The 13,106-nt window shown below is 42.7% G+C and overlaps 1 protein-coding gene across 1 annotated transcript; it reads left to right on the forward strand.

Moving 5' to 3' along the window:
- The first annotated feature begins 9,789 nt into the window (after positions 1-9,789).
- On the forward strand, positions 9,790-12,675 carry LOC141649340 (uncharacterized). The gene has a single exon (XM_074458033.1). The coding sequence runs from the start codon at positions 9,790-9,792 to the stop codon at positions 12,673-12,675; it is 2,886 nt and encodes a 961-aa protein (XP_074314134.1).
- Positions 12,676-13,106: the final 431 nt, after the last annotated feature.

Consider the following 13,106-nt stretch of genomic DNA (forward strand, 5'->3'; position numbering starts at 1 on the left):
AAGGGCTGTACACGCCTTTACCTGTGCCAAAACAACCATGGAGCGAAGTGAGCATGGATTTCATACTTGGTTTGCCACGAACACAAAGGGGTAAAGACTCGATCATGGTTGTTGTTGATCGGTTTTCAAAGATGGCTCATTTTATTCCTTGTCACAAGACGGATGATGCTACGAATGTTGCTGATTTGTACTATAAGGAGGTAGTTCGTTTACACGGTATTCCCCTTACTATTGTCTCAGACCGTGATGTGAAGTTCCTTAGTTATTTTTGGAAGACTTTGTGGCGTTTGATGGGTACAAAGTTGTTGTTCAGTACTTCGCACCATCCTCAAACAGATGGGCAAACGGAGGTCACTAATCGTACTTTGGGGAGCTTATTGCGTGGCCTAGTGAGCAAGACTACAAAGGATTGGTGCAGTGTAATGTCCAAGGGTTTAGACAAAAACAACAAACAAACCAGCAAAAACAAGACAAGTTCTCAGGAATGCAATAAACTTGTGCTATTTAATAAAATTATGAATTGACCTCCTAAAATCATGAAACTTGGCAGTAAATTACTTTGATATGAGAACTAACTCTGAGTAAATTTCCAGGATTTTTAGAGGACTCAAAGTATTTTTAAGACTCAATCGAATCGACCGACGAGACACAAAGGACTCGTAATTGAGACAGTTCTGGGATTTGACTGAAAGGAGGGAACTTTGGATATAATTATCAACTATAAAACCCACAGAATTCTCACAGGGAATTAAGCTAACAATTTGGGGTGTTAGAGTTAAGAGATTCCACAGTTAACACAGAAAGACTCAATTGAAACAAACAAAGCAAAGCTAAACTAACCACAGTCTCAAAGACAGAAAGTTTATACTCTACTAACAGTACTTAATCAATAACCACAGTCTAAGCACAGGTTATTATCAAGCCTGACTCTAATCTACAGACTAAGCACAAGATTAAGAGGTTTAAATTTGAGAGAATTCTCGGGTTTCATTCATAAATCATTTGTGTTACAACGATCGAGTTGAGGTCCTTATATAGGCCTTTTAGGTTACAAACTTGAAAGAAAGCTACATCCAAGGGTCAGGATCCCTCCTCACATGCTGGTAAGAGTCCAAGTACAATATTACAACGGTTTAAAAGCTCTTAATTGTAAATTGGAATGAAAACAAAAGAGAAATGCGGTGACAGTGTGATAAAGTTGTGGTCCTTTCCGCATTCTGGCTTTTCTCGTTGAATGTAGGCACTTGAGGACGAAATGATTGAGTCCTTGGCATTAAAATTGGCTCTAGGTTGTATCTGGTATATGGGAAGACAAGCCAAAAGTTCTTTGTGTGCTTTTTCCTCATGGTTTAGCCAGAAATGGAAAGTTTGCTTTTGTTGTTTGTCATTTTTTAGATTCTGTCCGACTTGGTTTTCTAGGACTTGCATTGTGATTTTCCCTTGGACCCCTAGGACTTTTCTGAGCCTAGTTTAGTGACCAACCAGCTGGCCATGGTGGCAGCTGGTGGTTGGGCTTGTACTCGTACCTATTAGCCACTAAACTTAGCCCAGTTTGGTTGCTTCCTGAAATGGGTGTGGTGCTGTTTTGGCCTGCTTGCATTTGTGGGGTGTCCTGGTCAGTGGCTCCTGCTGCAACCTCCCCTGGTTGAACAGGGCTTGTCCTCAAGCCTGATGATTCCTCCCCTCAAAGCATCCTCATAATAGGGACTTAGGTCACCTACATTAAAAGTGCCATGCACCTCATACTCTCCTGGCAGATCCACTTTGTAGGCATTTGGACCAATCCTCTCAATAATTTCAAAGGGCCCATCAGCTCTTGGCATTAACTTGTTCTTTCTTCTTGCTGGAAATCTCTCCTTTCTTAAGTGAACCCGGACCAAATCCCCGGAACGAATTCTTTCCTTTTTCGATGTACCTTGGACTGTTTCATGTACTTCTCATTGGTCTTCTCAATTTCCCTTTTCACAGTGTCATGGAGTTTCAGCAGTTGTTCTGCCCTGGCCTTAGCATCATGATTCATCTCTTTTCTTGGTACAGATGACAAGTCTACAGGCATTAGTGGATTAATCCCATAGACAACCTCAAAAGGACTATGACCGAGCAGTTGATGGTGATCTGTTGAAGGCAAATTCTCTCTTTGCTAACTTGATGTCCCAATCTTTTAGACTCTTGTTTACAAGACATCTCAGAATCCTACCCAAGGTTTTGTTGGTGACCTCAGTTTGGCCATCTGTTTGGGGGTGGTGAGAAGTCTTGAACAACGATCTTGTCTTGAGCGACTTCCATAGAGTTTTCCAAAAGTAACTCATGAACTTTGTATCTCTATCTGAGACAATTGTCTTTGGAACTCCATGAAGCCTTACAATTTCTTTTAGGTATAGCTCAAAGCAACACTGGCAAGCATCTTCTGTTTTCTTGCAAGCTATAAAATGGGCCATCTTCTTGAACCTGTCAACAACAACCATGATTGAATCCTTTCCTCTCTGTGTCCTTGGTAATGCAACAATAAAATCCATGCTCACATCCTCCCATGGCTTACTTGGTACTGGTAATGGGATATATGGGCCAGTTTGGAAGGAACTCTTAGCCATTTGACACACTTTGAACATCTTCGAGAACATTTTGGACATCCCCCATCATTTTTGGCCAATGGAACTGTTCTGTAGTATGTCCATTGTTTTCGAACACCAAAATGCCCTCCCAAACCTCCTGAATGGACTTCCCTGATTAGGAGGTCCCTGTATGAACCCCTTGGAACACAGAGCTTGTTCCCTTGGAATAGAAACCCATCTTGCAGCAAGTATTTGTTCCCTGGAACCCTATGCCCTTCAAACTGTGTGACCCACTCCTCGGAGAAGTCGGGGTCTTCCTTGTACATCTCTTTCATGAACTCAAAACCAAGGACCCTGGTTCCCATAGTTGTGATAAGAGTGCCTCCTTGATAGTGCATCTGCCACTACATTTTGTTTTCCTTCTTTATACTTGCTGGAAAAGGTGAATGATTGCAAGTACTCCACCCATTTAGCATGTCTGTGACTCAATTTGTGTTGACCATTGATATATTTCAAAGCTTCATGATCAGAGTGTAACACAAATGGCTTTGGCTTCAAGTAGTGACTCCAATGCATGACCGCCCGATAATTGCATAAAATTCTTTGTCATAGGTAGAATACTTTAATTTAGCTCCATTCAGTTTCTCACTGAAGTAAGCTACAGGTTTCTGAGCTTGGATCAGGACTGCACCAATGCCTACCCCACTGGCATCACACTCTACTTCAAAGAGTTGATCAAAGTCTGGCAATTTCAGAATAGGGGTCTCACACATCAACTTCTTAATCCTCTCAAAGGACTGTTGAGCACTCTCAGTCCAGTGGAACTCTCCTTTCTTCATACACTCAGTAATTGGAGCAACAACTGAACTGAAGTTCTTGATAAATCTCCTATAAAAGGAGGCCAATCCATGGAACCCCCTCACCTCAGTGATTGTTTTAGGAGTTGGCCATGATTGAATGGCTGCAACTTTGTCCTGATCAACTGTAATTCCCCTTCCAGAGACAATGTACCCTAGGAATGCCACTTCTTCAACCATAAAAGTGCATTTTTCCAGTTTGCCAAATAGCTTTTGTTCCCGAGGATCCCGAACACGTTTCAAGATGTTTCAGTGCTCTCTTTTTATTCTTCTTTGTAAACCAAGATATCATCAAAGTAGACCACCGCAAATTTGCCTAAACATGGCCTTAGCACCTCAGTCATCAGTCTCATAAAGGTGCTTGGTGCATTAGAAAGACCAAATGGCATCACAAGCCACTCATATAGCCCATGTTTAGTTTTGAAGGCAGTCTTCCACTCATCTCCTTCCCTTATCCTGACTTGATGGTACCCTTGCCTGAGATCAATCTTAGAAAATATCATGGCACCACTGAGTTCATCTAACATGTCATCCAACCTTGGTATTGGGAACCTGTACTTGACAGTGATGTTGTTAATGGCTCTGCTTTGTCAAGTACACATCCTCCATGTTCCATCTTTCTTTGGAACAAGTAGAGCAGGGACGCACAAGGACCGAGAGATTCCCGACAAATCCTTTGCTCATAAGTTCCTCAATTTGGCTTTGCAATTCTTTGGTAGCAGTGGGATCACTCCTATAAGCTGGCCTGTTGGGAAGCACCGAGCCCGGAACAAGGTCTATGTGGTGCTCAATGCCCCTCAATGGTGGCAACCCACTAGGCAGCTCTCTTGGAAACACTTCCTTATACCTCTGAATTAATGGCCTAACTTCAGCAGGCATCTCAGGGCTCCCTTCCTTGCTTACTTCTTTGGATAGTAACACCCAGACAGGTTGTTCTTGCTTCATTTCTTTGATCATGGCTGCTTCAGAAAGAAATAGCACACCATTGTTCTCCTCTGGCATACTTGGACCTCCATAGTTTCTCTGGTTGGGTGGTAATGGGGTCAGAGTGACCTTCTTGCCTTCATGTTTGAAACTATAGATGTTATCCTTCCCATGGTGAGTGGTATTCCTGTCATACTCCCATGGCCTTCCCGAGAGTAGGTGGCAGGCATCCATTGGGACAATATCACACAAGACTTCATCTTTATACACCTTCCCAATAGAAAATGGAACCAAGCATTGTTTGTCCACCCTCACTTCTGCTCCCTTGTTCAACCATCTCAACTTGTAAGGGTTTGGGTGCTCTTGAGTTGTCAGGTTGAGTTTACTAACCATGGCATTTGATGCCACATTTGTACAACTTCCCCCATCTATGATTAGGTTACAAACCCTCCCCTGGACTGTGCATCTGGTTCTGAATATCAGGGATCTTTGATCAGCTTCCGAGAGGTGAGTGTTGGGAATGCATAACCCTCCATAAGACTAAGTTGTGACTGTATCGGGGGGCCACAACGCATCTTGTTCTGGCTCTCCTTCGTCTCCACTTCCTCCATTATCGGGTCTCATCTTCCTCATACTGAACCAAACCTTCCCTCTCCCACTGTTCTACTTCCATTGTTATCAAGGTTCTCTTAGAAGGGCAGTCCTTCCTAAAATGGCCATACCCTTGGCACTGGAAGCATTTAATTTTCCCATCAGTCACAGGTGTGTTGGTTCTAGGATTCACATGACTCTTCCCCCTGTCTGGTGTTGGTTGGGTTGCAAGTTTTGGAGTTTCTCCAATCCTAACCCCAGAAAAAGGTTTGAAAGTGGATCTGGTAAGGGGTTTGGAAGCAGTGACCTTGGCTTTTCCCATCTTTTCAATCCTCAATGCAAGGTTGATCGCCTCATCAAAGGACCGGACTTGTTGCATTTCGACTCTTATAGCAATCTTAGGATCTAAGCCCTCAACAAACCTAGCAATTTTCTGTTCAGGCTTTTCAGTAATCTCACATTGCAGGGTAAGTTGTTCAAAGCTTCTAAGATAAGACTCAATAGATTGTTGGTCTTGTTTCAATTTGGTTAACTTGATAAACATATCCTGTGTGTAATCTTTAGCTATAAACTTATCCTTCAATTTCTTTTTAAGTTTTAGCCAAGATTTAATGGGTTCCTTGCCTTCTCTCATTCTATGGCTTTTCAGGGTTTCATACCAAAGTGAGGCATAACCTTTGAATTTAAGGATAGAAACTTTGAAAGCTTTCCTGTCAGTATATCCCTTAAATTCAAAGACTCTCTCAACAGTTCTAATCCAGTCTAACAAATTTTCAGGGTTTAAACTACCATGGAAATCAGGAATTTCTACCTTTATATCTTTGTCTCTTTCCATGTAGATGCCCTCAGCCATAGATTCATCGATATCGACATGTCTTCTCCATGTTCCTGGTGGTATGGTTGTCCTCTTCATGCTCCAACAAAGCCTCTACCCCCGCCTCGCCTCGTAGGGTGGCCTGTTAGGAACTCCTTCTGCAAGAGTGTTGACAATATTTACCAGTTCATTGATTCTTCCTGCTATCTGATCCACCCTGGTCTCAATACCAGTAAATCTCTCTTCACTCATGGGTTATTTTTTGTAGTTTTGTTGTAGTTAGGGTAAAAATGAACTCACTTTCCTTCCCAAGACTAACACAAGATGGAATCGTGTTAAAACCTTGCTCTGATATACCAATTTGCAGTGTAATGTCCAAGGGTTTAGACAAAAACAACAAACAAACCAGCAGAAACAAGACAAGTTCTCAGGAATGCAATAAACTTGTGCTATTTAATAAAATTATGAATTGACCTCCTAAAATCATGAAACTTGGCAGTAAATTACTTTGATATGAGAACTAAATCTGAGTAAATTTCCAGGATTTTTAGAGGACTCAAAGTATTTTTAAGACTCAATGAACCGACTGACAGACACAAAGGACTCGTAATTGAGACAGTTCTGGGATTTGACTGAAAGGAGGGAACTTTGGATATAATTATCAACTATAAAACCCACAGAATTCTCACAGGGAATTAAGCTAACAATTTGGGGTGTTAGAGTTAAGAGATTCCACAGATTAACACAGGAAAGACTCAATCGAAACAAACAAGCAAAGCTAAACTAACCACAGTCTCAAAGACAGAAAGTTTATACTCTACTAACAGGTACTTAATCAATAACCACAGTCTAAGCACAGGTTATTATCAAGCCTGACTCTAATCTACAGACTAAGCACAAGATTAAGAGGTTTAAATTTGAGAGAATTCTCAGGTTTCATTCATAAATCATTTGTGTTACAACGATCGAGTTGAGGTCCTTATATAGGCCTTTTAGGTTACAAACTTGAAAGAAAGCTACATCCAAGGGTCAGGATCCCTCCTCACATGCTGGTAAGAGTCCAAGTACAATATTACAACGGTTTAAAAGCTCTTAATTGTAAACTGGAATGAAAACAAAAGAGAAATGCAGTGTGAGTGACAAAGTTGTGGTCCTTTCTTTGCATTGCTTTGGCTTTTCTGTTGAATGTAGGCACTTGAGGACGAAATGATTGAGTCCTTGGCATTAAAATTGGCTCTAGGTTGTATCTGGTATATGGGAAGACAAGCCAAAAGTTCTTTGTGTGCTTTTTCCTCATGGTTTAGCCAGAAATGGAAAGTTTGCTTTTGTTGTTTGTCATTTGCTGCAGTTCTGTCCAACTTGGTTTTCTAGGACTTGCATTGTGATTTTCCCTTGGACCCCTAGGACTTTTCTGAGCCTAGTTTAGTGACCAACCAGCTGGCCATGGTGGCAGCTGGTGGTTGGGCTTGTACTCGTACCTATTAGCCTCTAAACTTAGCCCAGTTTGGTTGCTTCCTGGAATGGGTGTGGTGTTGTTTTGGCCTGCTTGCATTTGTGGGGTGTCCTGGTCTGTGGCTCCTGCTGCAATTGGGATACTAAACTTGCACATGCTGAATTTGCATATAACCGGACTCCATCAGTAACTACAGGGCGTGCTCCATTCGAAATTGTGTATGGCATTAATCCATTTTTGCCTATTGATCTAGTTCCAATTCCGAAGAAAGACCTTATGAGCTTTGAAGCAAAGGAGAGGCAGGCTACATTTCTAAGGACTTGTGAACAAGTGAGAGCCCAAATTGAGAAATCAAATGCTAAATACAAAGAGAAAGCAAATAAGCATCGAAAACAGCCCGTGTTCAAAGTAGAGGATCTCGTGTGGCTTCATTTGAGGAAGGAGCGTTTTCCATCTAAGCGAAAGAACAAGTTGATGCCGCGAGCAGATGGCCCATTCAAGGTCATAGAATGCTACGGTTCGAATGCTTACAAGTTGGAATTACCAAGTGAGTACGGTGGTGTGAGTGCAACGTTTAATGTTGGTGACCTGTCCCCATACCTCGACGACGACAATTTGAGGTCAAATTCTCAAAAAGAGGGAGAGAATGATGCAGGAGCATTGGTGGAGAATGAAAATGAAGTGCTACTTAGTCGAAATGCAACTAATTTAGTCGAAGGCTTCAAGATTGGGTCAAGTTATTTGACGATGCTCACTTGGGTGGACAAGGGCCCAGAAGATGTTGAATACACGGTTAATCCAACCGTGTAGATGTGCTAGCTGGTCCGTATTATTAGTATTATTTAGCTACTTATTTTATTGCGAATAAAATTAGGAAAGTCTATAATTTCCTAATCCTGGCTGAATTATTAGTTCTTATTTCAGGTTATTTGTTTCCTAATTAGTTAAGGAAACTAGTTTGCTTATTGCCCAAGTATGCTTAGGTTTTAGAATACTATAAATTAAGGCCTTGTAACCTAATTACATTCAGATTACAGAAATACAATAAAGCTACCTTTTGTGTGCTTCCATCGTTGCTTCTTGCGAGATTCACGAACAAGTCCTTATGAGGTTATCCTGAGTGCTTCGAGTGATTACCTTGCGAGGTATTGAGCGAGATTCACTTATCTATCTTGTTCCTTATTCAATTCTCACGTTTTACACTTTGTTTGCCTATCTAGTTCGTTGTTTTTGCGTCAATTCCACAGTCAGATTATAACAATTCCGCTGCATAATTTCTAACCTATAGAATTCGCTTAAAACATACTAATACTATATCAGAGTCACATTCAGTAATGAACAAGGACGCACAACGAGTCACATTCACTAATAAACAAGGACAAATGGCTTACACAACGTGTCAAAAGGACTAATGAACAAGGACAAATGGTTCACATAACGAGTCACATTTACTTGTAAGCAAGGACAAATGGTTCACACAATGAGCCACAAGGGCTAATGAACAAGGACAAATAGTTCACACAACGAGTCACAAGGGCAAATGAACAAGGACAAATGGTTTACACAACGAGTTACAATTACTAATGAACAAGGACAAATGGTTCATACAACGAGTCACATGGTGACGCGGATATGGACCCAATAGAGGAAGTTGTGCTCCACTTAGAGGACCAAGCAGAACCAAGCCCGCGAGAACCTTGATGCCGTGTGGGAACAAGAGGAATGTCGTGTGGGAACAAGTGGAAGAGCCGAAATGTGGCGGCACCAAGGGGGGGAGAATCCAATTTTATATTTTTGCATTTTCAACCTAGTTTGAATAAAAGTTGACAAAAAGGTCTAGGTTGTAAGTTCTATGTATTCATTCATCCTAGAACTTACAAACTAGCATTAAATGCTTGCTTGGAGGCCAAGGCTTTTGTCCTATATAAAGGACCTAGCCTCCTCATTTGTAATCCATCAAAGAATTAAGAAATACCTTTAGAGAGAGAAACTTGTGTTTCAATCTTTTTCAAAGAGTCGATGCTTTCGAGTCTTGCCTTGAACTAAGGACGCGCTCCGCAGTTTAAGTTGAATTACTTGACGCGTTTTCGAGTAATTCCCCATTGTTATCGCTATAGGTCTAGTGATAACAAATATCCCATTGGTTCGATCTCCTCACAAGAAATCGAAGAAAATATCCTTTCATTCTTGCACAACATAAACACAAAAACAAAACAAAAAGACTTCTGCTTCGCCCAAAACGCCTCAAGTGACACGATCAGATCGGGTTGCACCTAGTGCATTCGGATCTCCCGCTTCACTTGAATTCACAATTCAATCTTCCGCTCCGTATACGCATCAAGTGGTATCAGAGCTTCGGCTCTTGATCACCCAAAAAATCAAGACGGTCCTAAGAAGGTCCCAATCAATTAGTAGTTGAATATCCAACGCGGTTGGTATTCAAAGATTAAACTCAACGAGGTAGTTGAGGTTTAATCGATTGGATCTTGAAGGCACGGTTTGAACAAAAAAAACACCAAAAAAAAGTCACTGTTCACGGTACTTTTCACCATAAAAAAAAAGGAGTAGTTTCGAAATTTCAAACAACAAACATCAAAAATGAATTTTGACGATCCCAACTTTCTCAAGAATCTTCAAAGGGCTTTAAAGAATTTACAAGAAAACGATCCCAAGTGGATGCCGAGACGAGAACGAGCCGTTGAAGAGTTCAAGGTCAGTGAACTACCCGAGTTCACGGGAGGCACGGACCCCGAGGCTTATCTCGAATGGGAAAGACAAATAGATCGAATGTTTGAATTTAAGGATCTCGACGATGAACAATGCTGCAAATACGCCATCTTAAAATTAAGGAATGGGGCTTCATTATGGTATGAAAACTTTAAGACCAGGAGAGTTCAAGCCGGGAAAGCAAAGATAACATCATGGCACGTGCTTAAACTCAAATTACGGAAAAGATATGTCCCCACCACACATAGGCTCACGACCTATCGTAAGATCGCCGATCTTACCCAAGGAAGGCTAAGTGTCCTAGAATACATCAACGAATTTGAAAATCTAGCCATGATGGGAGACTTGGTGGAGGATGAGGACGTAAGAATGGCGCGGTTCCTACGATGTCTAAACCGCAACATCGCCCACGTTGTTGAATTGCAGAATTACTCAGATTTCGACACATTGTGTAGTATGTGTCTCAAAGTGGAGACACAAGGAAAGACGAAGGTGACGACCACCTATGGTGAGAGTGGCCGGAATTGGAAGAATGAGAACAACTCGAGGATAAGCGCAACGGGAAATACCACCGAACCCAAAACCATTTCCGCCTCCAGTTCTGCCATTAAACCACCCGCCACAAAGGAAAATAGCTACATGCAGATTCGGTGTTTCATATGCAAAGGGTTTGGGCATTTCAAAAACGCGTGCCCGAATCAACGGACAATCACACTAAGAGAGGCCGTGGAGTGTCGTGACGAGTTGTTTGAAGAAGAAGAAAGAACCGAGGGCATTTTTAATCTAGAAGGAGAAGAGGAAGAGGTGCACGTCGAGAACGCCGGAGATTACGTCGCTCCTAGTTATGATTGTGCTTTAGTTCTCCGAACCTTGCAAGTCCAATCTTCGCCCAATGAAACGGAGCAACGAAGTCAAATATTTCACACCAAGTGCCAAGTGAAAGACAAATGGTGTAGCCTAATCATTGACGGAGGCAGTTGCACCAACGTCGCCTCGAATGAAATGGTGGAGAAGTTAAAGCTACCCACAACGCCTCACCTAAAGCCCTATGCCCTTCATTGGCTTGATGACGGGAATAAGGTAAAAATCACCAAGCAAGTGAGGGTGGCACTAACCATGGGATCTTACAACGACGACATCCTATGCGATGTTGTACCAATGGATGCCTATCATGTCCTATTAGGACGACCTTGGCAGTATGACCGGGATGTGGTACATCGCGGTCGAAGCAACGAATACGAGTTGGTGAGTAAGGGCAAAAGGATTACCTTAAAACCAATGGCGCCTGGTGAAGTGCGTTCCATGAGTGCGAAGCGTGGAAAGACCGCTAGCATGGCCATGCTTGCTAGTGAGAAAGAAGTGGACGAGGCTATTGTCAATGGTAACCAGGTTTACCTGATGGTGGTCAATGAGACTCCTAGCAATGGAAGCAAGGATGGACGATTAACCTCGCTCTTGGAGGAGTTCAAGGATGTTTTCCTCGAGGAACTACCCGCTGGTTTACCACCTATTCGTGAGATCGAACACCAAATCGACCTCCTGCCCGAAGCTCCTTTGCCAAACAAAGCCGCCTATCGGTGCAATCCGATAGAGACTAAGGAGTTACAACGGCAAATCGAGGAGCTAATGAAACGAGGCTATGTGCGCGAGAGCATGAGCCCATGTGCCGTCCCTACGGTACTTGGTCCAAAGAAGGATGGAACGTGGCGAATGTGCATCGATAGTCGAGCCGTGAACAACATCACTATCAAGTATCAGTTTCCAATTCCGAGGCTCGATGATATGCTCGATGAATTACATGGGTCTGAGATCTTCTCTAAAGTTGATTTGAGGAGTGGCTACCACCAAATTCGGATGAGAGAAGGGGACGAGTGGAAAACCACGTTTAAAACTAAGCATGGATTATACGAGTGGACGGTTATGCCATTCGGCTTGACAAATGCTCCAAGTACCTTTATGCGACTTATGAACGAAATACTCAAGCCTTTTCTAGGCAGATTCGTGGTCGTTTATTTGGACGACATTTTGATCTACAGCCGGAGCAAGGATGATCACTTCCAACACCTTCGCAAGGTGTTCAACACACTTCGTGAACAACAACTCTATGGCAAAAAGGAGAAGTGGTCGTTCTTAGTCGAGAGCGTTATCTTTCTTGGCTACAAGGTTTCTAAGGACGGAGTTTCAGTCGACCAATCCAAGATTGAAGCCATCAAGTTATGGCCTATTCCCAAGACTGTCACGGATGTCCGATCCTTTCACGGACTCGCATCGTTCTATCGGAGGTTCATTCGGGATTTTAGCACCATCGCTAGTCCTATCACCGAGTGTACAAAGAAGGGAACTTTCGTATGGACCCCGGCTGCTCAAAAAGCGTTCGAAACGATTATCCAAAAACTTTATGAGGCACCGTTATTGGCACTCCCGGATTTCACCCGACCATTCGAGGTGGAATGTGACGCTCGGTGTTGGAATTGGAGCCGTGCTAGTACAAGGAAAACGACCTATCGCTTACTTCTCCGAGAAAATGAACGGGGCCAAGCTCAATTACTCGACATACGACAAGGAATTCTATGCGATTGTGAGAGCTCTTCAACATTGGAGTCACTATCTTCGGCCGAGTCATTTCATCCTACATTCGGACCACGAATCATTAAAACACATCAATGGACAACAAAAGTTGAACTCAAGACATGCCAAGTGGGTGGAATTCTTACAATCCTTCCATTTTTCCTCAAAGTACAAAACTGGCAAGAGTAATGTGGTGGCCGACGCTCTCTCACGACGATACTCATTATTGACTATGCTCGATGTCCGATTACTGGGATTTGAGGCATTAAAGGATTCCTACGAGCATGACCCCGACTTTGGGGAAACCTTCGAGTTTTGCAAGACCGGGATTCATGATGAATTCATTATCCAAGATGGCTTCCTCTTCAAGGGTAATAGACTTTGCGTTCCAAAACTTCCAACACGAGAGCTCCTTATTCGAGAAGCCCACAGAGGTGGACTTGGAGGACATTTTGGGGTAAATAAAACCGTGGATATCCTCAAAGAACATTTTTATTGTCCGCAACTGCAAGGTGACGTACAAGCGATAGTACGAAAATGTGTCACCTGTCACGTGGCCAAAAGCAAATTCCAACCCGGGGAATACATATCCCTGCCTATCCCATGCCGACCTTGGGAGG

Source organism: Silene latifolia, chromosome 3 (genome assembly GCF_048544455.1).
Source record: "Silene latifolia isolate original U9 population chromosome 3, ASM4854445v1, whole genome shotgun sequence".
Taxonomy (NCBI): domain Eukaryota; kingdom Viridiplantae; phylum Streptophyta; class Magnoliopsida; order Caryophyllales; family Caryophyllaceae; genus Silene; species Silene latifolia.

Excerpts from the sequence above, each read along its gene's own strand:
- LOC141649340 (XM_074458033.1), top strand. The coding sequence starts at position 9,790 with ATGAATTTTGACGATCCCAACTTTCTCAAGAATCTTCAAAGGGCTTTA.